Raw genomic sequence first — 26329 nt, 5'->3', positions numbered from 1 at the left:
GTGTTAAGGGTCTCACTGATGTTTCCCACTCTTTTCTCAAGTCCAGTGAGTAGCTTTAAGATCATTAAAGTTTCTATGAGGTATATGACTTATATTGGTTTCGCTTAGGTGTTTTGCTGAGGTTTTGTCCTGTTCTTTCATTTGGGACATGTTCCTGTCTCCTCATTTTGTCTACTTCTGTTTTTTTTCTTTAATTTTCATTTTTTTTAATATTTATTTTTGAGAGAGTGCGAGAGCAAGAACAGAGGGAGAGGGAGACAGAACCCGAAGCAGGTTCCAGGCTCCAGGTTCCGAGCTGTCAGCACCGGACGAACTGTGAGATCATGACCTGAGCCAAAGTCGGGTGCTTAATTGACTGAGCCACCCAGGCACTCCTGATTCTGTTTCTCTGTGTTAGAAAAGTCAGTTACTTTCCCTGCCCTTGAAAGTAGTAGTGGGCTGTGTACTTTTAAGAAGGTGGAACTGGCCCTTTTACAGAGGGGATGTCCCTCCACCGCCAAGCCCCGCCAGCCTGGATTGCTCCGCAAAGAGCACAAGTGGAATGTGAATTGCCCGTGCAGTTTCGCGTGCGGGTCCTCTTCCACAGGGGACACGCAGCCTTGCGGAGACAGGCTGGCCAGGGCCGCTCTGCAGTGTGTACAGAGGGCAGGGCGTGCAGCTTCCACGAGGTGCAAGTATGCTCCGTGGGGGGTGACCCACCCCTGCTGCCAGGACCCAGGCCCTGCCAAAACACACAGTAGGGACACTCGGCTTTGGCAACGTTTGTGACTGTCTTCCGGAGGAGGGGACCCGCGGCACCAGGGCTGAGGCAGGCCGTGGGTGCTGGCTCCCCCAGGTGGCTATGTTTACTGCTGGGGGTGGGGGTGGGATAGCGAGGCTGTGTCTGCAGCCCCTTTGCTCCTGGAGGCGTCTCCCAGTGAAATCTGGCCCTCGGGTACAGGCCCTGAGGTTAGTGACCAACTCTCACTCCCGTGAGCCCCAGGCATCTCTCAAACCGCAGCTCCCGGCTGTTTGGTGTGCTGCCTCGTTAAGAGTGGCCCACGGTTTCCCTCTCTCCCTCCTGCCTCTTCCGGAACTGAGCCTGGTGAGTTACGAAGTTCCAGGCTTTCAGTGCAGCCGGTGGTAAGAACTCAGGAAATTCGGCCCTTCTGGCTTCCAGAGCCACCTGTTACGGGGATTCACTTCCCCATGCAGGCTCCGGGGGTGTGAGGAACCCTTTCTCTGCCCTCACTGTGCCCACAGGTCCTGGCCACCTGCAGATGGCATCTCCCGTTAGCTCCCGAGCAGGATTCTGCTCTCCCTACGGTCTTTGACGTGACTCCTTCTCAGCGTTTACTTGTGGAGTTTGCTGTGTCAGTGTTTGAATTGTTTTCTGGGTTATTTACACCGATGTGTCATCTGCTTGTATCTGTGGGGTGAGGTGAGCTCAGGCCCCTCTGACTCTGCCGTCGTCCCGGAAGTTGGTGCCGCACGTTTTCTAAAAGACCTACCTGCCACGCTGTTTTCCACAGTAGGTGTCCCATTTTACATTCACACCCGTCACGTGTGAATCTTCTGGCTCCTCCACCTCTTCCCCAGCGCTTGTTATTTGATTTTTTGATTCTCGATACCCTGGATGGCTAGTACCTCGCTGTGTCTTTTGATTTGCGTTTCCCTGATCACTAACAATGTTCAGCATCTTTCCACAGGCTTATTGGGCATTTGTACATCGTCCTTGGAGAAATGTCTATTCAAATCCTTGCTTCCCCTGCTTTTATAAAATCAGGAATCTTTAATGTTTGTTTTTGAGAGAGAGAGAGAGACAGAGTGTGAGTGGGGGAGGGGCAAAGAGAGAGACAGACACACAATCCGAAGCAGGCTCCAGGCTCTGAGCCGGCAGCCCAGAGCCCGACGTGGGGCTCGAACTCACGGACCGCGAGATCGTGACCTGAGCTGAAGTCGGATGCTTAACCGACAGCCATCCAGGTGCCCTGATTCTTTGCCCATTTTTAAATGGAGTTATTATTGAGTTGTAAGAGTTCTTTGTGTATTTTACATACAAGTCCCTTGTCATATAAGGGATTTTGCTCCCTTTTTTGCTCCCATTTTTGGGCTGTTTCTTCACTTTCTTGATGGTATCTTTTGAAGTTTTTAATTTTAATCATGTTTTTTTCTTTTGTTGCTCATGCTTTTGGTACCATTTCTGAGAATCCTTTGCCAAATTTCCTGGGTCACAAAGATCCGTGCCTTTATTTTTCTTCTCAACAATTTACAGGTGTTACTCTTACATTTAGGCCCTTGATCTGTTTTGAGTTACTTTTTGTATCTGTGTGAGGTTAGGGATCCAAATTCATTCTTCTGCAAAGACATTCTTGAACTGCTACAAACTGATAAATTTTCAGGCATCCCACCTGTGTAAGTTGTTTCCTGTATTTGCTAGATTAGTCTTAGAAAAGGAGGCATTTCCATATAGATACCATCATATAGCAACCTTGTTTCAGACTCTTGTTTAACTCTAAGACCAGTAGTGATACGCACAAGGATGTCAAACAAATTCTGTATTTTATGCCAGCTTTGGTTTGCCATATAATGCAGTTCTGATCTTCTGCTTACTTAATGAAACCAGTCATTTGAAATCTTTTGAAAGGTGAGCTCGGCATGGGGACAGAAACAGGATGAAAGGATTATAGAAGCAGGATATGGAAACTGGATACAAAACCTTCTCAAAATTATTTCATCATTATCGTTTCACTATTTTAACTTGTGGTAAATGCCCACATGTTTATAGAGGTTTGTAGCTAATTCGGGGCTATGGAGTTTGGCTACTTTGGGCGGTGCCTGGTGTTTCAGTAAGGGATTGAAACAGTAATTCATTGTTGCAAGCAGAACTCTGAAAGAAGATTTTGTCCATACTGAGAAAAGAAAAAGTTAACACCTCTTAAATAGAAAAGCAACTAAAATGAACACTGTAGTTGAACAGGTACATCCTCCATTCAGATGGGCACAGAATCTTCAATTTCCAACAAGAAAGAATCTTCCTCGTCTTTGTCTAGAGGAAGGCATAGTGTCTCAAAGTAACTGAACAATTAACTGTCTTTCTAGACGAACCCTGGGATGGTCCCCAGCCACGGATTCAGCCCCAGATCTTACTTCTTTGACAACCCTCGAAGATACGATAGTGATGATGACCTTGCCTGGAACATCGCCCCTCAGGGACTTCAGGGAAGGTGAGACCCTAGTTCAAGGTAGAGAGGCATGGTTAGTAGGCTGAGGACTGCACTGGTGAAATCGATTCAACCCAAGAGAAAACGCCCATGTAAAATAGCCCTGGAGCTGGAGGCTGTGCGGCAGAGAGGAAATGGAGGGAGGAGAAGCCCCTGACTAGGAGCCTAAGTGCAACCTGAGAGGCCCGCCCCCAGGATTATGCTTCCTTACTCTGCGGCAGACAGGAGGGGCGGGAGCTACTGGGGTTCCCTTCCCCCTTTTCAGCCTGTGATGCTTGGCCACTCCCCAGGGCCCAGTGATCATCGCGTCCCCTCTTGCGGCCTGTGAACCTGGGACTTGAGGGCCAGCAGCAGGGAGAGAAGCAAAAAGGGCTGAGCTGGTGCTTACCGAGCGCCTCTCTGCTGGGGCTTGTGGTCCCAGGACCCCGTTCCCTTGCTGTGAAAGGGAGGCTTCAGGCCTCTTTTCTTGGAAGTGTGTTTCTTGGAAGCAAAAGGTTTTTTTTGTTTTTGTTTTTGTTTTTTGTTTTTTTTTTTTGCAATCCTTTGTACATTTAAAGGGTGATCATTAACATTTTAACATAAATTATCCTCCCCCCCCCCAACTCCACCCTCAGGATGGAATGATAGAAGATAAGCTAGCTTTTTTACTCCTTATTATGAACAATAAATGTCCTTGGAAAACGTGAGAGGCGCCCTTGTGTTAGGGACACAGAACTGAGGAGAAGCTTGGGGGACACATGGTTTGCTCACTAGATGAGGGAGCAGCGAACCAGACAGAATCCAAGATGGTGCTTGGGGAAAGCACAGCAATCCACAGACCACGCCAGCAGATGTGAAGAACATAGAAATCTGGAGGGGAGCCAGTAACCAAGGACTTCCCGAGGTCAAAAGTTGTTCTCACCTTCCTCCCTAGAATGTTCTCCCATCCCTTTCCCCCACCACATTTCCCTCTCCCTATGTGTGTCCCTCCCTGTCCTGCTAGAGCTGCCCTGGCCTCTCACCTGCCAAAGGCAGCCCAGAGCTGAGAGGGTCCTCACTCCCCTTGCGGAAGAAGATCCCTTTTCTACTACACGGAAGGTGAGAAGAAGAATATACAAGGTACACTGTTGAGGGCTTACTAGACACTGAGATACTGTTCTAAGCACTTTACAGGTATTAACTCACAGAAGCCCAACAGGGCAGTTATTGATTCTACAAGTGTTCGACACATGACAAAATCAATGCGAAGTTACCTGTCCAGAGCTGTCAGACAACAATTTGCTGGTGGAATATTTTGTTATACATAGTGATTGGCTTACGGTTCTAATACGATGCTTCTGGGCTGCACAGCGTTCAGTAGGTTTTTGCGGGTGAACTTCTGGCCACTGCACATGGACTTCAAGAAGCTACTTTAAAAAACTGGGCTTGTCTACACTTTATCTACAAAAACCCCAGTTCTGTCCATCTAAAATAGGTCATCAGGAGGAAGTACAGCATTCCAAGTCACCAATGTCTTTTTCTTTTTAAGTTTTGCTCCAGACTACTATGACTGGGGACAGCAAACAAACAGCTTCCTGGCACAGGTGGGAACTTTCCAACCAGACTCCATGTTGGATCCTGACAAGCCAAGCCAGGGGCAGCATCAGTAAAAACTTTTATGGAAGATTCCTCAAGTGAGAGGCTTCAGAGAGACTAACTCAATGACAGCTGAATTTTTAATAAGGCACTTTTCCTTAAGAAATAGGACTTGATTTTTATTTGTTACAGGTTTCTAATGGCTCCATAGGACTAAGCAATAATTTAGATTGATAAAAACCTTATTTTAGTACTAAAAAGTGAGCCTGGCCACCTATTTCAGTGGGTATAATTTAAACTTTAAAAAAATTCTGTACTTTTATAAAGATGTATTTTATATAACTTAATAATGCTAAAATATATACTAGGATTTTTTGAGAATGTTATTGCAATATATGTTTGTAGTTTGCACAGACTTTTATGCATAATTCACTTTAAAAGCATCCAGTACATGGTCTGATGGTTGTTTAAGGCTTTTGGACTAAAGTGTTCTTTAGGTCCTCACCTCTTCGGGTCATGCAGATCTGAAGCTTCTGATTCAACTCGAAATACAGTTGACATCTCGGAAAGCCAGTTGCACCTCCAGCGTTAAAAGTTAGGATGTAGGAGAATGTCCAGGACTTGTGCCAGGTAATTGGCCCCTTCCTCTGCGTTCTTTAAGGTCCAGGCAGTTGTTCCCTCAACTAGTCTCCTGAATTTTGCCAAAAAGGTGGTATCCTTTCAACAGGGCACTAATGCATACGCTTCGGTGATGAGTCGGTGTGTTAAAAACCGAGTGGACTCACGCTATTAAACGTGCTCTGCTCTATGTGGAAACTTTGCCTGGTTTTTCAGCCCAGTGAAATCTGATAAGCGGTACCTGAGGGCCTCTGCAGGACAGCGCCATTCCCAAAGCACCGATGGTTCCTTACCTTCAAGGAACAAAGGAGAGGTTCTCGCAAGGGGATGAGTAAGAATGCCCTTGATCCAGAAGACTCAACAGGTTTCCTGTAATTTCCCACCATATCTCGAGTAATGCCCTTTATTTGTAAATAGCTCTGAGAGCAGCCTATTAGAAACTGCAACTTTAAAAAGGGCAGTTTTCTGTAGCAGGATTCCTGCCTCTTAGCCATGCAAAAGGGTGTGTTCCAGACGATTGCTTAGAAGTCCTCTTCCGTTTAAATGAGACCCCTGTCCTGAAATACTGGTTCCCCAGCCACAGGTGCTACTCTGAAACCTCCAAGATCTTCTAGAAGTAAAACTGCCTCTAATGCAAAACCGTGGTGCATGGCTCTGTCAGTTGAATGCTCCGATTTTCTGTAAATCGGAGAGAAGGTACTAGAGGAAGTGCTGTTACCAGAAAGTATCTGCTCTGCCTACGAAATCTTACATCTCGGGACAGGAGGAGGAGATGAAGAGAAAGTTATATTAATAAGCTCTGCCTTCAGGATGAAACCCATTTCAAAATGTCTTTTTTTTTTTTTTTTGTGGTCTTCAGAAATAACTTATCTCTGGGCACTGATTTCATTCACAGAGATCAAGTCTACTTTCTCTTGATAGTATTTAAAATTGCCATCTCAAGTCATAAATGGTTTGTGATTGGGTTATGTCATTTGTACAGAACACATTTATCCTGCAGAATCCCACATAACCGCATTCTTGCCTTTTAGTATATGGAAGAATTGGGGTCACATCATTGAAAATAGTTACTGTCAGGGAAAATTGTACACTGAAGCAAAATTTGCACTGGTTACTTGGGTTGCCTATTATATTGTAAGTTGTCATTCTAAATAGCTTTAAGAACACCTGACTTGTCATACTGTCTTTGTTACTAATACTTAGGAAAATTTAAAGGCAGACCCGGCATATGCTTAAAACTTTAGATCATGCTTTCACAGAAAGTACTTAAGATCATTCAAGGGTAGGTATATTTTTTTAATATAGCAATAAATCACTAAAATCATCCAATTATTCTACTCCTGCTGTATCAACACATTATTCTATCACTACTGGCAGGAAAATTAAATACCCAGCATTAACCGATAAAAGCCAAAATTCTATTTTTATGATAAAGCTGTTTGAACTACTTTTTTTACTGGAAAGGATAAAAATGTTCTAAGAGCCTATATTTCTCTTCCCCTTTCTAAAAAGTATTGCTAAAGCACAAGTATTGTAAACACATCTAGAATGTAAAAAATAGGATTGTATCAAACTCTCTCTCCTAGTAAATGACCACATGTACCCTGTGAAATGTTACAGGTATGGCATGAAAAGGGAAGTGAAAATTTCCTTTAGTTTCCTAAGTGTTATGAAATAGGTACACTAACAAAGCTACTCCTGCTTATGTGAAATATTAAAGGCTAAGAGAAGACAAGGAGTGGGGATTACTGGTTGTAAAATATCCGAATGTCCTCCTGTTTTAAGGCAACATGATGAAATTTAAACCCTGGTCATTTAAAAGTTAAAAATGGGGAAGAGGCAGAGTCGCTGAAAATTGTGGACTAAGTCTGATTCTGCGCTGAAAGGCTGAGTATTTCTGTGCACCTGCTGGACATCTTGCAGAATCGGCGTGCACCCCTGCAGGTAACGGTCTACAGGTGCCAGCTGAGTCGTGTGGATACCTTTCATCGGCTCTTTTTCTCTTTCTATAATTAACCTGTTTAATTGAGCCAGTGATTGTGATACACGGAGCTGGGACCGTAAGAAGTTTTGACGGTTGCACTCTACACATCAATCATATTTAGTTATGCCAGTTCTCTCTTGGATGTATCAGGCACGTTGTTAAAACTTTGCTTGTTTAGCTGTGTAAATCAGGGACACCTGCAAGTGCGTCCCCAGATACCCTCTTTTACCCTCTTTTACCAAAATCCAACAGAACTGCTCTTTGTTGGCCTTGAACACTTAATTCCTATTAAGAGGAAAGGAATAAGCATTAGTAAATCCTAGAGCACGAAAAGTGCTTTGAGGAAAAGGTTCTCATTTATATTTACTCATAGTAGATATTACTAGAATATTGCTTTTATTTTTTTAGAACATTGCTTTTATTTTTTTAATAAAGGTAAATTTACATTAGAATTAAATGGGTGTAAGTATTTGAACCTTTTTTGAAGGTTTCCAACTGAAGAAACTTTGTTTAAAAAATACCTTTTCACTTTAGAGGATGTATAATAAAACCTAGACAAGTGTCAGGTCCATCAAAGACCTATCTCCTAGGCCTTTCCATTTTTTTGTCCCAGGTTAGTGAGAATTTCACTAATTAAAAAAGTTTCTAACTATGCATAATGCTATTTTAAGGCTTCTCATGGTCCAGAGAGAGGAGCTGTTGGAAAGGATCAGGCTAAAATAATGGAATTCTCATCAGAAACCGTAAAGTGATTCACGTGAGGAAACATTTAAGGAACGAAGGGAGTGGAATCCTGTCAGTGTCTAGAGCGTGCTTATTATGTGCTAGACACTGGGATTATTGGGTGTTTGCCAGTCTGTGGGTCCAGGGTGTAAACTCAGCAGCATCCTTCCGTTAACTCTCCTCTCGGCCCTTAGTAGGGATATATGCAAAGGCCTTGTGCCAGTGGGTCAGAATACCTGGAAGTAGCTAAAGATGTCCCCATACCTCCAACCTAGATATCACTGTGGATTCCCTGTGCCGGTCACGCAGCTCCTCGGGGCCTGGGCCTTCACGGCGGGTCCCTCCGTGTGGAGTTCTGAGGTGGACCGCCCTGATCATCAATTAGGGGATCCAAGTCCTCGGGTCCAAATCACCAGCTCCTGATGGAATCCACCTGGTTCCTCCAAAGCTGGATTTTCATCTTTTCTCTGACCTGTGGCTGAAACCTCTCCTCTCTCTGCCCAGAAGCTGATGATACTTCATGCCAGCATAGCCTCCAAATCTGTCTTCCCTTTTGCAACGTTAAGGCTCAGAACATTAAGCCTCTTTATCTCCAGAACAGGTTTTCTGCCTCTGAACTTCAGCGTGGCCAAAACTGGAGATCAGATGCCTGCTTCCTCAAGCTAGATTTGTGACTTCCCTCTAAATCCCTCCCTTTCTCTGAACCTGTTTTCCACGAATCTTGCTAACCGACAACAGCCCCTCCAGTCCCTTGGCAGTCCCCACATGGTGCTCCTTGAATTTGGGAATTGAGATATAAAACGGTATGTTTAGGAAGAACAAATGTTTTGTCAGAGCCTGATCAGTTTGTGTTACTGAGTACCCGTGGTCTGCTGTCCCCTTACTGAAGTTTGCAGACCTAACACCTACGCAGTGGAGAACACTTTCCCATTCGGAGGCATATTCTGTGAAGGAAATCCGTATGGAAAGTTAAATAATTTATCCAAGTGCTGCCTGAAGAATGTGGACTCTGCTGTGAACAAGGGGTGTTACGGTGTGATTTTAATCCATCTGTGACAACTTGATGGCATCGTCAGAGAGACACGAAGATGTGTTCACACTGAGGGCATCTTCTCTGCTAGACAGGTTTCTATGTTAGCTATTCCTGGGTGTGTCCTCGCTAGAAGCTAGGGATAGCCTAGTTAGGTTACATAATTCATAAGCTACATGATGGCTGGGGTATTTGTGTTTTGTTCACTGTCCCGACACCCACAACAGTGAATGAACAGTCCAATCCTGTTCTTGTGGTAGACGGTGTCTTTTTTAAGGGTAATTTCTTTGATTTGCACTTGTATCTGCTATGTATTGATTTGACAAGTATAATATTCCAATAACGGCCTATCCCTGTTTTCTTAGGAGTCTGACAGATATGTAGCTTTTGGGTAAAGAATTCATAATGGAATAAAAAAGGAAATAAGGGTTTTATGTAAAGATAGCCTCTAAGAATCATTTGAGAACTCCATCTTAAAACAGGAGCATGGAGATGAAAATAGGTCTACACAGGCACCGCATGCCCAGTCGTGGCCCTCACCTGTCTGGGCACTGGCAGGTGAAACACTGAAATAATGAACACAACAGGCAATAAAAAGTAGATTCTTATCAGGTAAAGAATAAAAAGAGTAGGGACACATTAGGTGGTTAAAAGGGCAACTCTCCAGAGAAAACACCGAATAGGGCCAAGTTCTAGCATGGTCTGTATGTTAAGAATGTTTTTAAAACTCATATGGAATAAACAAGCAAAGCTAAAGAAAACGTTTTTTTTAAAAAAAGGGGAGGTTGGGGAGAAGAGGGGACCACCACACCAGATATTTAAACACAGACCCCCAGTAATTAAAATAACTGTGGTACTGGTACCTGAGTCAACAGACCGATGCAGCGGAGAACCCAGATACAGACCTAAATGCATGTAGGGTGTTAGATACAATAAATGTAGCATCTCAGACTGGTGAGGACAAGAAGAACTGTCCAGTAATGACACTGGAACAACTGAGCAATCAGGCAGGAAGAAATTGGGTCGAATCCATAACTTACGCCCCATGCCAGGACACACTCCAAAGGAATCAAATTCCGATCTAAAAACAGCCATGAAAGTTCCAAAAGAAAAGGTAGGTGAATCACTGCTCTGGAAGTAAGAAGGTATTCCTAACTCTGACTCAAAGTCCAGAAACCACTGAGAAACTGATAAATTAGACTGCATTAAAAAACATTGCATGGCAAAGCTATCCTAAATAAGCCAAGTCACAAGACAGACACCAAATAGAAAAAAAAAAAAAAAATACAAAGGGTTAATATCTGTAACAAAGCACTCGCAGAAACAGAAGATCAACGGTGTAGTACAAAAATGGGTAAAAGATATGAACTCAAAAGACACCTACAAACACCATGGATTTTCAACGTGTTAAAAGGAGTCAGTGTCACTGGTAATAGAAAAATCAAAACTGAAACACACTGATACACAATTTTGTATCTATCAGAACAGCAAACAGCAAACCCACATCCACATAGGTAAGGTGGCGGGTAAGCACGTAGATCCGTCAATTCGGTGAAACCGCCTCCGTGGAGGGAAACAGTCTATCTTTCAAAATTATAAATGGATATGGCCTGTGACCCAACAATTCCATTTTGCGGAATTTATTCTACAAGTACATATTTACATATGTGTGGAATGACACATGCCCATTAGTAGGGCGTTGGTTCATTAAACGACTGTCCATTCACACTATGGAATATCGAGCAGTTAGTAAAAAAAAAAAAAAAAAAAAAGTTTATTTAATGAGTGAAGTAACTAGTGAGATGGGAAGACTACCAAGAAAAATTAAGTGGGTAAAAGCAGATGGTATGTATAGGATGCTACTCCTGGGTAAAAATGAGAGGCAAAATGAAGACTTTACATTTGTATTTGCTTGTGTAAAGCCCAAGTAGAGTGTGGATGGAAACCTAAGAAACCAAGGGCAGAGGCTGGGGTGAGGGGTGAAGGGTGGGGGAGGTCCGCAGTATGGGAGGTTGGCCAAGGACAGAAAGAAGACATTCCACTGTATGGCCTTTCCTATTTTTTGGTTTTTCAACCATGCGAATGTATTACTTATCTGGAAAATTAAATAAAGAATATTTGAAAAGCCTTGTGACTCAAAACAAGTCAAAAAATACTCAAAGTCCCCAATTTTTCGTTGAGTATTATAAGCCAACTTCTGTGATAACACAGATACACTACATTCCGAGCAAGGGACATGGAGTCAGACTTGCTGGTTTTAAACTTTAGTCCCATGACCTACAATTTGTGACTACGGACAAGTTAGTCATCCACTCTTCTCCGTTCTTTCCTAAAACGGATTAGTCACCGGACCTACCTACTGGTGCTGCCGCAGCGACCAGGAGCCCGAGGAAACCCTGCACGCTGGAGGCTGGTGGCTGCCATTCCGAGAAACCAGCTCTGACTGCTTCTGTCCTCTCTCACTTCTCCACTAACTATAATCAAATCCTCAGCTCATAACAGGAAACATTTCAAAGGCGGGGCGGGGATGGAGGTGGGTGGGGGGGGGGGGAAGGGAACAAGAAAAGAAAGATCGCAGAAACATTTACTTTAATTCACATTTTCTACAGTCTGGTGGGTACCACAATGGATTATTAGAACGGTGTTCAAAATCAAAGCTGCACCTGTTCAGATCTGAAGCTAGAACGCACACCCACCTGCGGGCATGTCTGTGTCTGTGACGTTTCACCAAATCATTTCCGCGATCCCACGGAAGCAGTCTGTGTGCTGTGGTGGACAGCCAGGGGTTCTGCGGGCACTTTAGGCTGCAAACGGCTGAGCGCCGGACTGTCGGCTGTCCCCCAACTTCCAGCTGAAGGTGATGCTGACGTAGATGGAAACAGCTGCCCTTTCTTACAGTGGCACCTAGGTCAAGTCCAAAAATATGGCAGTGTTTCGTATACACACAGAGCTGACAAGTATTGAGTAATTCACAACGTTATCGTGTCACCATGTTTGACTTAAATTTCAAAGCTGAAAACTTAGTATTCTGTCTGATCCTCTTGATAATCTAAGAATCAACACAGGAGAAGCATTCAAATTTTATCAGTTTTAATATATAATATTTCTAACTTACATAGATGCCACTTAAGGGAAAAAAAAATAAACCCATGCTGTTGAAGGAAGGAATTATTTTCCTTTTCTTCATTTTCATTACTTCATCAGCCAGTACAATCATTTCTGTCAGTTATAGTATCAAGTGCTGGACTTTTAAATCAGGTGACGAGAGAAGACACAATGCGGGAGGAGATACCAGCCACGTGTTTTCACGACACACTCAGTGCTCTAGTGTCCCTGCACAAGGGGGTCTGTGACTTAGAAAAACACATTATATCACAAAGATCATACAGTATCACCAGGCGCACAAAACAGAGGTTCCTACACGTACATTTAGGAGATACACACATACGTGAAAATGTAGGCTGCCCCCCCCCAATCCAATTTGCGGTAAAATAAAGTTACATAAATTTCAGCTTAAGAATACTTCACTTGTTTATTTTCTTGGTAGTGAAAACATCCATTAAAACCCTGAAAAGAACTGAATCCTAACCTTTTAATTTCCTAGAACTCACTCTAATATACAATTTTTCCTAAGCTTCAAGCAAATCACATAAAGAAAAAAAGCAATAAATGGAAATGACCAAGGATTTTCTCCAGTCAACAGAATTTAAATAACAGTTTTATCTTTAACGGAGGGAACAGTAAAGTAACACTACCAAACGATTTTTTAAACTTACAGTAATAGACAAAGTGCAAAACTTTCACATTTTCTTAAACTCTGAATGAACACTAAGAATAATTCTTACTAATTTACCAACAAGATTACTTACTCACTTTTTACCTTAAGGTCCCCCTCTCCCACCGCACAATACTTACATTCCTAAGAATGAAAAGAAAAAGTAGAGAAGGCTCTCCAGTCAAGCCGGTCTGTTTTATTCGACTTAACAAACAAACAAGTCACCACCATCAACAACAAAAAACCCCTGGGTCTATAAAGGTTAGAAATTGGGTAAGAAAATAATTAACTAGTGAGACCTTACTCCCCTTCAGCCATATCCCTCCAAGGGATGACCGAGTATTTTTAAAAGAGGGGTGAGCCAACGAAGCACAATTTAAAACACTCCACTAAATCATCAATGAACACATTTCAGACTCTGGCAGGTGAGATGTGGGTTTAAGAGCACTTCATAAAAGACTGAAGGAGAAATGTCCCCGCATTACTTCTACACAGTGCCTCCTTCCAAATTAATCTATCTCTAACAGCTTTAAAAAGAGTATTTTAAATATTAAGGATATCTAAACCCCAGCTTTAGAAAATAAGCTGAGGACTTGAGAGTCACTTGTTGGTACAAGTCCCACAAGGTACCATTTATATACAAGGGACTGAAAGGAAAAGAGAGGCGGGGACGGGGAGCATCACGGAGGCTTGAACTCCTCTACCTGCTCGAATGACCTACTGAAGATATTCAGGTTGACAGGGGATTGCATAGATTGTATTCTAAAATAAAAATAAAAATAAAATTCCTTTAAAAATGCTTAATTTAAAAGAGTAAATTTTGTGTATATAATGTTTGAAGGTAGCGTTACAGATCCATATAATCCCATTCACATTTTATCAAGGCAAAACTTAAATATTTACGCAATTTTTTTGTTTTCTCAAAGTGAACAAAAATTCTGTAATTCGAGTACGGACAGAGAAATACAGAGTCAAAGGAAATGGGTATATAGGATAGGCTCTAGGTGAAGACCTGCCCATGACACACTTGGGGGGTCCGGCCGGGCAGCCAGCACAGGGGATGGTGCTTTTTCACCTCTACTGAAGCAGGGCCTTTAGACCAAAACAGCCACAACAACAGCAACTAAAAACCTTACATAAACACCAGGGAAACTGAAGTTGAAGCCCTGGGGATGGGGATTCTTACACTGAAAGTACCATTCATCACACCGACACCTCCATGTTACAGAGGGTGACACCCGGAATGAGGCAAAGCTAATCCAAACACGTTTCAAAGATCACTGATAAATTTTTATCACGGATATCAGCTCTAAGCAACATTTGTTCTCTAGCTCTCTTTTTCCAGAACAGACTGCTAACAGTGTTATCAGGATGGTCATATAAGTTGGACAACTGGAAGTCAAGGATAATAGAGTAAGAACAAAACCAGTTCTAAACAGAATAGCAGAATATTCAACAAGTGGAAACATGAAATTAAACACAGAATTAGTATAATTTACATGTTTTAAAAGCATATACTTCATTTATAAATATCTCTAATTGACAATCTATTAAGAATCATAAATATTCAAGTGAACATTTGAATTTTCTCTTTAAGAGTTCAGAATTCTTTCTTCAAGTCTTTGAAGATTAGTCTCCTTCTGCTGAATGTCCAAGACTAACAGGCTTCACACAGTCACATTATGTCTCTAATTAGACATATAAAAGCCTTTATTACCTACTGTGTTGTAATAAGACTTTAAAATTCTGTAACTCTCTTATACTTGTAGAAAGCCTAGAAAAGAAGAAAAAAAAACATATTAGGACAGTTAATATGTGCACATATTTCAAATTATTGATACTGTGATATGAGCTATAATTTGAAAGCAAAATCCAAAATAAAAGGTAAGTAACACTGAACAATGGAAGTTCCATTTTTAAATGAGCACGCTGTAATTAACGATTAAAGACTGACAAAACACACAGGCATGGTTCCTCAGTCTTGGCTCAGAAGGGGAAAAGGGAGCTATGTCACTTATTAACAACAGATTCTAGACTAATGACAGGAACCGTGATATGAATAACTCATTACAATAAAGAATCTCAAATCATTTACAGTTGGTCATATAAATTCATGGTGCACCTTCCTCTCCAAATATTCAGTCCTTCCATGTCGCTCCCCAAACACACTATAGGTGACCCTTGAGCACAGGTTTGAACTGCCAGGGGCCACTTACACAAAATTTTTTTCAGGGGCGCCTGGGTGGCGCAGTCGGTTAAGCGTCCGACTTCAGCCAGGTCACGATCGCGCGGTCCGTGAGTTCGAGCCCCACGTCAGGCTCTGGGCTGATGGCTCAGAGCCTGGAGCCTGTTTCCGATTCTGTGTCTCCCTCTCTCTCTGCCCCTCCCCTGTTCATGCTCTGTCTCTCTCTGTCCCAAAAATAAATAAACGTTGAAAAAAAAAATTTTTTTTTTTAAAAATTTTTTTTCAATAAATACAGTACTGTAAATGTATTTTCTCTTATGATTTGCTTAATAACCTTTCTTCTCTCCAGCTTACTTTATTCTAAGACTACAGTACATAATACATATAATGTATGAAATAGGTGTTAATAGACTGCTTATGCTATTTGTAAGGTTTTACTGATCAACAGTAGACTATTAATAGTTACAATTTTGGGGAATCCAAAGTTATACGTGGATTTTTTACCACATGGGGGGACTATAAACCCCACAAGGTAAAGATGGTTTATTTATCTCATGGTGAATACCTGTGCCCTATGCCCATCAATATTGAAGGTGTTCAATAAGTAATTACTGAATCAGTTAATGAATGCATGCATGCTTCTGGGTCCAGGCCCAAAAATTCTGGAATGGGAATCACAAAAAATAATTCTATAAGCCCAGTTACCCTATGTACAATTTAGGGTTGACAGAATAAAGTCTAATGTTTTTCTTTCTAGAATATAAGATGATGTAGTATGCAGTATTAAATGTCTTTCTTTCCTCTAAGTACTTAATATGTTTTCTTATATCCAATGCTTAGGATATGCCAGGCAATGTCCTGAGCACATCACACACATACTCTCAGTCATCATGAAAAAATTCTACAAGGTAGATAAAATTAACCCTGATGTCCTATTTGAGGAAAACTGAGGCTCAAATAAATCAGTAATTTTTCAGGGTCACCCAACTAATAGATGGATTCCAACCTGTCCATCATATCCCATGACCACACAGCCTCTCAAAAAGTCCATGCTCTCTAGAGTCTCAACAATGTTTTCTTTATACTCTTCTAAGATGCTTGCAAGATGTGGATTAATAGAAAATGAATTCTTACTCTAATCCTCAGAATATTAAAGGATTGAAACAGTTTTTGATTATCAGAAAAAAGCAGTATAATTATTAAACAAAATAAATGTGTAAAATCATGTGTGTTAAAGTACCTACTTCTAAAAAAAACCTGTCAAAATACATATGAAGGTACAGCAAAGAAACCAAGGCCCAAAACTAAAGAAAAGAGAGCTGAGTAAATAGCAGGAAGGGTGTTCAGAATGAAAAAGCATGCTCGAAGTCTGATTTAGACACAGACGGCAGAGGATCAGAGAGCTCCAAGGTTACACACAAATTAACCACAGGGATTCCTTTCACCCAGAGACCACACACTGGCCAGCACAGCCAGGGGCCATCACAGCACAGTCTCTGTGGAGAGGAGTCCCAGACCTCACATCGTATTACCCAAGAGACGTGTGACAACTTCGTACACAGGAGGGCACGGGCGCACCTGTGTCTACCTGCTGCTTCTCTCTTTCAGAGGCGCGTTACAGGATATCACAACACCCAACGGGTATATTAATGACATATGCAAACCATTTGATACAAATGTAGAAACTAGCAGAAAATGGCTGTGCGTGTAGGAAAGATACTTACAGAGTATTCAAGATACAGAAACCACATTTTCCCTGGAAAATGGCTGAAATGGCTTCAGTTCAGTGGCTAGAACTGAAGACAGTGCGCATTGTATGTCCCTGCTCACCAGCATCACGTGACAGAGCAATGTGGTGCTGGGTGCCCTGAGCTAAAACTGTATTAAATAGGCTGTTGGACAGAGAAAACTACGAATTCACTTATGTAAAGCTAATGCACAACCTCCCCGACGTGTAACACAATTTTTGTGTGTTAGTATGTGTTAGTGTAGCCAGTCATTTACTATTTAAATGGACAGGGGCGCCTGGGTGGCTCAGTCGGTTAAGTGTCCGACTTCAGCTTAGGTCGTGATCCTACTGTTTGTGGGTTTGAGCCCCGCATTGGGCTCTGTGCTGCCAGTGTGGAGCCTAGAGCCTGCTTTGGATCCTCTGTCCTCCCCTCTCTTTGACCCCACCCCCACTCTTGCATGCTCTCTCTCAAAAACAAACATAAAACAAACAAACACAAAAAACAAAAACACCCAAACATTTAAAAAACAAATGGACTGATAATCAGGTAAAAGATACAATGAACAAATCCCATAACAATTAGTAACAAAAACTGTTGCATTCTTTAAGGAAAAAGTAAATGTATAGGATTCATATGAATTAAAAAAATAAAGCTCAACTAAGATTAAGAGGAGAGTGGGGCTAAGTTAATTGCAGTGTGTCCTTATAACAGAATATTGGAATATTGGCACATATTTAAGAGAGAGAGAGACAAGCCAAGAAACAGACTCTTAACTATAAGAGAACAAACTGATGGTCACTAGAGGGGAGGGGGATAGAGGGATGGGTTAAGCAGGGATGGGAATTAAGGAATGCACTTGTCGTGATGAGCACGTGATGTATGGAAGTGTGGAGTCACTGTATTGTACAGCTGAAATTAATATAACACTGTATGTTAACTATACTGGAACTGAAAAACCTCATAAAAAATAAAATAATGCTTATGTATTTGGAAGTTACTAAGAAAGTAAACTTTAAAGCTTGTCACAAGAACAAGATTTCTGTAACTGTCGTGATGGATGTTAACTAGTCTTACTGTAGTAAAAATCCCACAATACATACAAACAGCAAATCATTATGTTGTGCACCTAAAACTAATATAATATTTTCTTCTCAAAAAGAAAAAGAATAATCCTTATTAAAAAATGTAATCGTATCAGGAAATGATTGCAATACAATGCCAAATAGAACAGGAAACTACATAAAAAGTATGCTTTCAGCACTATGAACAGCCAAGTTATAGAAAGAGCCCAAAATGTCCATCAACTGGCAAATGGATAAAGAAGATGTGGTTTATATACACAATGGAATACTACTCAGTGATGAAAAAGAATGAAATCTTCCCATCTGTAACAAAGTGGATGGCACTGGAGGGTACCATTGCTGAGTGAAATAAATCAGTCAGAGAAAGACAAATAACACATGTTCTCACTCATATATGGGATTTGAGAAACTTCATAGGACCATGGGGAAAGGGAAGGAAAAAAAAAAGATAGTTACACACTGAGAGGGAGCCAAACCCTAAAAGACTCTTAAATACAGAGAACAAATTGAGGGTTGACGGGGGGCAGGGTAGAAGAGAAAATGGGGGATGGGCCTTGAGGAGGGCACTTGTTGGGATGAGCACTGGGGTGTTGTATGTAAGTGATGAATCATGGGAATCTACTCCCAAAGCCAAGAGCACACTGTATACTCTGTATGTTAGCTAACCTGACAATAAATTATACGTATAAACAAAAGTATGTTTTCAATTCTGTTAACACATACACACATATATGCGTGCACACACAAATATTTTACTTAGAAGTAGGGGGAAAATACACATGAAAAATACAACAAATGTTGAAATAGTCCTGGGTAGTGGGAATATGAATGAGTTTTAAATTTATTTTTAAAATTATACTCTCATATGTTTTTCTAAATTTTTTTATAATGACCATGAATTACTTTTATAATTGGGAGTGGGGGGGGAGAGGATTATTTTAAGAGCTTTAAAAAGCACATGAATAAACTAGTGTTTGTGTTTCGCTGGGGAATAAAAAGGAGATTAAATTAGGCTGTATCCTTGTGTGACCATCCCAGCCTGAGTGTCACTGCCCTTAGCAGAACAGTTTCCCCACATCTGGTGAGAAACAAAGACAATTTTTTAAATACTCGAAAACAAGAGCACTGAACCTCCACTGGTTTGTAAATCCCCATCACCAGCACCCCTACCATGGAATTCAGGTAGCATCCTGTAGTTTTAGAAGCACGGTCATGTCTAATCTCAGGTCATCATCACGTTAGCTCTGGGAGAAGACTTTCTATCATCCATCTCTCACAGAGAGGGGCACAAGCTGGAAGAGTGAAGTCATTTGCCTGAGCTCACACGACCAGTACACGGCAGGCCTGGGATTCTAGAACTCCAAACCGCGGACTCAGAGTCCGGTTGTCTTTAAAGAACAGTAAGAGAGGGGCGCCTGGGTGGCGCAGTCGGTTAAGCGTCCGACTTCAGCCAGGTCACGATCTCGCGGTCCGTGAGTTCGAGCCCCGCATCAGGCTCTGGGCTGATGGCTCAGAGCCTGGAGCCTGTTTCCAATTCTGTGTCTCCCTCTCTCTCTGCCCCTCCCCCGTTCATGCTCTGTCTCTCTCTGTCCCAAAAATAAATAAACGTTGAAAAAAAAAATAAGTAAAGAACAGTAAGAGAGAAAACCACGCTCTGGATACAGAACTAGAGCCAGAAGGGTTGCATTTATGAATATTCTCTAGGAGACTCAGAGAAATCTGAGGACGTGAACATCTGTTTTTTTTCCTCAATTTAATTTGGATTTAAAATGCTTAAATTGTTTAAAATCTTTTTCATTTAAGGGGTGCCTGAGTGGCTCATTTGGTTAAGCGTCCGACTTTGGCTCAGGTCATGATCTCACAGTTTGTGGGTTTGAGCCCCGCGTCAGGCTCTGTGCTGACAGCTCAGAGCCTGGAGCTCGCTTCAGATTCTGTGTCTCCCTCTCTCTCTGCCCCGCCCCAGCTCATGCTCTGTCTCTCTCAAAAATAAATGTTAAAAAAAAAATTCAAAAATCTTTTTCATTTAAATTTCATTTAAATACTTTAATTCAGTTTCTCCTGTTCCATCTTACTCATAGGCCTCATAAGTGAGTGAACTAAATTTTCCATCAGGCACTAATCACTGATGTCCTATGTCCTCTGTCATATGCCTGAAATCCCAACCTACAGAGTCATCTTTAAATACACAGGAGCAACAGGTGATATCTAAGATGGGGAAGAGCCAATTTAACTTAATGGCCCCGTTTTAACTCAAAAATGCACATTAAGAAAACCTAAGAAATGATTTCTGCATCATGTGGTTCCCTATTTTTTAAAACAATTCTTCCTTGACTTGACTTTGGGATTCTTTTCCTTCTGCTCTGTATTCTCAGTTCACTGGTACTGCAGGCCTCTCTGGGGGAAAACTCAAATTCTGTTTGAAACCATCCGTGTGCAAACCAAAAGCGAACTCTGTGTCTGTGCTGGGAGAATGGGGTAAGAATGAACGAAGGGAAAATGCCGCCTCGGCTTAGGAAAGAAAAAGCAGTGAGAAGGTGTCGTCTGTTTCTTTTATCACCATCTCAACCCAGCTTTCCTTTCCTTACTCCTGCTGCTGTGTGCCAACAGGCTACAGCCAGCTGAAGGGAGCATTCAGGAGAGTATCTGCCCCATGACACTGAGAAGGCGATCGGACTTTATTCATTTTTCCTGGGACCTGCGCAGACCCTGGACGGTGTGGACAGGTAGGATGCCATAGAATTCTTTCTCTTTGTCAACCAAACAAAGCAAATGACGTTAGCAGAGAAGATGATCTTTGTGGTCCTGCTGAAGCCAGCAAAACCCAAGAAGCCTTCACTGTGAAAACCGTTCTTACCTCCCGAAAGCATTTAAAAGAGCAACTATTTCCTGTCGGGTGAGTTGGAAGCCTTTAGATGGGCTGTTCTCTGGGAGCTTTTGGATTTCTTTTTCAGAGAATAGGATCTTCAGGGCAGTTCCTAAACCCTGAGTCTAAAGAAAATAGTGATACATGTTAACAATTAAATTCCTGTAGTAATAATTACTATAAAGGTTAAAAGGAATACGCAGTCACTGTGATGAGAGTCAAGAAATTCATATGAACTGAACTTTTCACCAAAATGTTAAACTGCAAATTACAGTTTCTACTTCCTCACACATTATGTATATGATAAATGTATCTAAACTATTAAGGAACCTGAATAACTTAACACTTGTTGGACATAAATTACTAAAATGCTTTAACCTAGAAAATATCCCATTAGAATAACAGTGTTCAATATGTAACCCTGAAAGCAATCTTTATGGCCCCTAGCAATTCAAAACGTAGAAGCTATTAGTGAAAACCACACTTCAAAATTTATCAATTAGAACTAGAGAAAAAATTTTGTCTCTGATCTTTCCAGGACTTGTCATACTTGTAAATAAATAAGATAAAGTATCAAACAATCCTTTCACACTGAATAGACACAGAAATGGGCCTGCTTGGCAAAACTCCTCTTTTATGTGGGTTCAAGCCCCCCATCAGGCTCTGTGCTGACAGCTCAGAGCCTGGAGCCTGCTTCGGATTCCGTGTGTGTCTCTCCCTCTCTGCCCCAACCCCGCTCACACTCTCTCTCTCAAAAATAAACATTAAAAAAAGATGAAGAAAAAATGAATCTGAGATTGTACCAATAGAAACAAATACAATAAAACCAAAATCATTAACACAAACAGGAGAGACATTCTTACACATATAACACAGATTTAATATATTCATCTTTTTCATCGAAGAAGCAGGAAATCCACACTTTAGATCCTCTAATTTCAGTGAATAATGAGGGCACTGTACTAAAAACCTGCAACTTCCCGGGAGGAAAATTTAAGGTTAGAAATAGTTTTAAAACAGAAGATAAAATACAAACCTGCAACTTCCCCCATAATCTGCATTTGTCACATCCAACGCAGTCCATTATTCGGGAGATGTTCTTGAAGTGTAAGCGGAACTCCTCCTAACGTGCAGGACATATTTTTTATGCTCATTAGAGGTTTAAAATTAAACTGCATTGGTCTGAATTCTAAGAAATAAACTTCTTATGCTTATTAATGAAGGAGTTTCTCAACAGCGAAGAAGAAAAATATTTGCATTTGTATGACATAACATGGTACATAAAACGGACCATAGAAATTTATACAAGTCATTCTATGTATTAACACAAATGTTTTATTGAGGTGCTACTCTCTACAAAGTAACACTATGGGAGAGACGAACGTAAATGATAGGTGGGCTTTACTCTGAAGGAACTTCACTGCTGCCTCCATTTGATATCTGCATAGAACAAGGGGTAAATACCTCTCTATCACGTTTGGCTTATTTTGCACATATTGCTTGTGTGAGGCCACATCGGAAAGCCGGCCTTAGACCAATGATCAATTTTCATCCTTCCCCTTAGAACCACACACTGTAATGGGTGCTCCATCAGCCCCGGTGATCACAGGGCTGTGCGATCCCCACATTTGCTAGACAGCCTCTGCAGGGACGCTGCCTACTGGACCTTGTATTGTGCTGTAATTGTTTCCTACACAGGAGAGACTCTAAATCCTGGTTTCTAGGACTCTAAGACCAGTCTCCTCTGAGGCTAACACTAGTTAAGAGAGTTTCCTCATCTTTTGCATTTGGCAAACACAGAAAATAAATTTCATTTCATTGTACCCAGGTAAACATTTTATTGTATGAAGCTAGAGGCAAGCGGCCTGAAAACTCTGGCCACCAGAAGCCCTGTCTGGCTGCCCAAAGGGTTCCCAAGAAGCAGTATCCCAGCCACAAGACAACAGAAAGAACACAAGTCCTCTACTCTCCATTCTCATATAGTTTGTGTTTTCAGAAGCAGATGGAAAAGTGAACTGAAGTCCCCCTTTATACCCTTTGAAAAACAGCAAACACAATTTCCAGCAATTTCTAGCTGAAAGCTAGTTCCTTTCTCACTCCCACCTTCCTCCTCCACAGAAAGATCCAGTTATCCAAAAGTATAACATTTGTATAAATACTTAGAAAATAGACAGCAATACAAAAACATATTAATGTTACATTACATACCACAACAGCAACATGCCCCTCAAATAATCATCAAACAAAACAATCTTCCAAAACTAAAATAGAGTTGTATTTAGTATACAGGGGACTGTTATTTCACTTCTGAAGCCCCTAGAAACCCCTTCCAGAGTGAAGCATCACTCTGTGCTAATTTAGTAGTTCTTGTAGTATATCCACAACTAAGACATCTCCGAGGCAAATGTGTTTCAGAATTCAGAATTTTCCAAATTTCAGAAATACAGTACATACAGGATTTATTACAAAACATGCCACCGGAGTGTGTGGCAAAACCTAGTCATCAAATACATTAATGTTTCTGTTGCAAAATGTAAGAATATTCATACAGCGGAAATTTTAAAAAACACTATGAATACTCGTGTATCAGTTCTGGTCAGGTTTTGCTAACAAATTAATTTGCACCCAACAGAAGAAAAACATTACCATGTTGGAGCTTTCTGGATTTCAGAACTGCTTATAAAGGATTGTGGAGCTGTACTAGAAGACTATTTGCCAGTCCATTTCAACTATTTTTGTGAACATTTTAAGGGTACAGTATATTCCCTAACATACTGTAAGCAAATGAAAATACAGAGCTGCTAACATGAAGTTTGATAAGGTTCCTTAAATACAGTCTCCTTCTGATATCCTAGGTTAGCAGGTAATTTTTTTGCCTTTTAGGTCAGTCCATAAAGACAAAGACATAATAGTTCCAACAACTGGAACATTCCAGAAGATATCCCATTAAATAAACTTTAGAAAAAATACGGTATTTATTGCCTTCAAAATGGCTAACAGTTCACGATTTTAGAATCAAAACAGGACACGCTGTGATTTTAAAGTAAGAAAACTTGCTCTCAAGATAAAGACCTTTAAAAAGACATTTACATTTACAAAGGTTCCATATTCATTGGTCAACAAGTGAGGATTCACTGAGAGTTGGCCAGACCAGAAAGGAGAAAAGGGGAATTGAAAAGTACAGAGAAGAGGTTTTCTGTGTCATTTGTAGTAAAGTCCCATCAGACCAACTTCAACAAGATAGAGAACTGGAAAGAGTTCGGATGGACAGGATTAAAACACAGCCAGTAAACTGCTCCCCACCCTAGCCCCCAAGCTCAAACTTTTTACCTTTAATGACTTGGCCCCCTTTTTGTCACCTGCAAACATGGACTTCTCATCAAAGTGCATGGGAAAGGACCTGATGAAATGACAAGACTGTAAGTTACAGACGAAAAATTCAAGTCCTATGCAGTAGAGCTCTGGCAGATTTCTGTCCCTTGAACAAATGCTTACACGTCATAATTTACACGTGTGTGAAGTTCAATAGCACAGGAAGGTGGCAAACAGCTCATATGTAAACTACTCAATAAAAGAGTAAAACAACATAAACATGGCTTTGTAATTTAGAAGACTAATGTTTTAAAGAAATTACATGAGGGGCGCCTGGGTGGCGCAGTCGGTTAAGCGTCCGACTTCAGCCAGGTCAGGATCTCACGATCTCGCGGTCTGTGAGTTCGAGCCCCGCGTCAGGCTCTGGGCTGATGGCTCGGAGCCTGGAGCCTGTTTCCGATTCTGTGTCTCCCTCTCTCTCTGCCCCTCCCCTGTTCATGCTCTGTCTCTCTCTGTCCCAAAAATAAATAAACGTTGAAAAAAAAAAAATTAAAAAAAAAAAAAAAGAAATTACATGATAAAAAATAATTCAAAAAATGAGTTTAAAAGCAATTTATGTGGAAAATGTGCCACACTCTTAAAAAAAGGTTTTAAAATTTAATGCATAATTTAAACACTTGCTAATCCAACTTTCCTTCATGCTCATTTTAACAAGCAGTAAACTCAAATTTTACAAACTCAGCACTTTTAAAAGGGGTTCTATTCTAGCAGGTCAAGCTAACAACAGTCCCTCAGGTATTTACCTTCATGCTAACCCCCTGATAGCGGCATCTGAATTTAAACAGCAATGGGAAGAATACAAAACTGGCAGAATACATTAAAACAGCATTAAACTTTGACACCACATAAAATGTAAAGTTATGTTTGAAAATACAGGCCATTCGCAAGTGTGGACAGGCTGTTCTACTTGCTCTGCTGTCCGTCTGAGCATTTTCCTTCTCACGTGTGACCCTCCCTCTTCCTAACTGGCTTTCAGGAATCAGTTTCTGTTGTATTTCAACCACTGCCTCATTCAGAGTGCAGAATTTCAGATTGCTGATAGTCAATTCTTACCTTGTATCTTTTTTTTTTCAATATATGAAGTTTATTGTCAAATTGGTTTCCATACAACACCCAGTGCTCATCCCAAAAGGTGCCCTCCCCAATACCCAATACCCATCACCCCCCCCCCTCCCTCCCACCCCCCATCAACCCTCAGTTTTTTCTCAGTTTTTAACAGTGTCCTATGCTTTGGCTCTCTTCCACTCTACCTCTTTTTTTTTTTTTTCCTTCCCCTCTCCCATGGGTTTCTGTTAAGTTTCTCAGGATCCACATAAGAGTGAAACCATATTCTTACCTTGTATCTTGAAAGATATTCAGTAGAAGGGTTTTTGTGTCAGCATCTTCTTCTACGTTTCCAGTGTAAAGATCAACAATTGAGCGCTCAAAATACGGGGCGACCTTTGATAAAGCTCGAAGCTCAATTAAGTATAAAAAGTACAGATTCTTAAGCCTTCTTGGACCTTCTCCCTTAGTTTCCACAGGGTCAAAGCGGCGTTTAAATTCTTTCATATTGGGTCCCCAGCTAGGTTTACCCCACGTTTCTACAGAGAAAGAGAAATACATAGCATACCTTTAATAAGTAGGCTTTTTTCCCCTCTCTAGAGTATATCCTTTACATTCATAGAAGATTTCTACATAAAAATGGGATTACCTTCCAAAAGATAATTTGCACACAGATGTAAATTGATACTAGCATGAAGTCCCGATATAAGCTTATAGAAGACTCTCTTCTCCAGACACAAACCTATTCAGAAAAAAATTGAAAAATCACATCCATTTAGATAACAAAATACTGAATCAAGGAGATTCAGTACACAGGCTTATTTTTAAAGTTAAGGTTCAAGGAAATTAAAAATAATCAAGGAATAACAAAATGATTAGATCAAGATTCTCTTACTAGAAGATTCTGACTTCTGAATGGAGTTATACACATGCTAACCTAATGCAGAGTAAGACAGAAAATGCTGGGCCCTGGAGGTCCAAGCAGCATGGGTGTACTTGACAAGTTCCCACGTTACTCAGAAAGCAGTGGCACAGTGGCACAGACTTTTCACGGGTCAGGGCTAAACTGTGAGCCAATATAACTAGAAAGCCACTGCTTTGGCTTAACAACAGCTGTTTTTCCCTTTCCCTTTCCTATGGCTGTCGATTCTCCGACCCTACTTGAT

The 26329-nt window shown here is 41.2% G+C and overlaps 2 protein-coding genes across 4 annotated transcripts in view; one reads left to right on the top strand and one right to left on the bottom strand.

The window, feature by feature from the left end:
• The window catches only part of GPR137B (G protein-coupled receptor 137B), a 53581-nt gene extending 42344 nt beyond the window's left edge, over nt 1-11237 (top strand). Inside the window, exons 6-7 of the mRNA XM_043596248.1 lie at nt 3082-3206; nt 4711-11237. Of these exons, the coding sequence (XP_043452183.1) occupies nt 3082-3206; nt 4711-4831 (246 nt within the window). The 3' untranslated portion in view covers nt 4832-11237. The remainder of the gene's footprint in view (nt 1-3081; nt 3207-4710) is intronic.
• Nucleotides 11238-11684: 447 nt separating this feature from the next.
• The window catches only part of ERO1B (endoplasmic reticulum oxidoreductase 1 beta), a 63484-nt gene continuing 48839 nt past the window's right edge, over nt 11685-26329 (bottom strand). For all 3 annotated transcript variants that reach the window (XM_043596246.1, XM_043596247.1, XM_043596245.1), the window contains 7 exons: nt 25813-25905; nt 25456-25702; nt 24078-24147; nt 21784-21870; nt 20739-20872; nt 14605-14661; nt 11685-12016 (listed from right to left, as the gene is read on the bottom strand). In XM_043596246.1, the coding sequence (XP_043452181.1) occupies nt 11845-12016; nt 14605-14661; nt 20739-20872; nt 21784-21870; nt 24078-24147; nt 25456-25702; nt 25813-25905 (860 nt within the window). In that variant the 3' untranslated portion in view covers nt 11685-11844. The remainder of the gene's footprint in view (nt 12017-14604; nt 14662-20738; nt 20873-21783; nt 21871-24077; nt 24148-25455; nt 25703-25812; nt 25906-26329) is intronic.

Source organism: Prionailurus bengalensis, chromosome D2 (assembly GCF_016509475.1).
Source record: "Prionailurus bengalensis isolate Pbe53 chromosome D2, Fcat_Pben_1.1_paternal_pri, whole genome shotgun sequence".
In the NCBI taxonomy this organism is placed as follows: Eukaryota; Metazoa; Chordata; class Mammalia; order Carnivora; family Felidae; genus Prionailurus; species Prionailurus bengalensis.
Note: the sequence above shows the minus strand (reverse complement) of the source record. Positions and strands in the feature narration are given on the sequence as shown.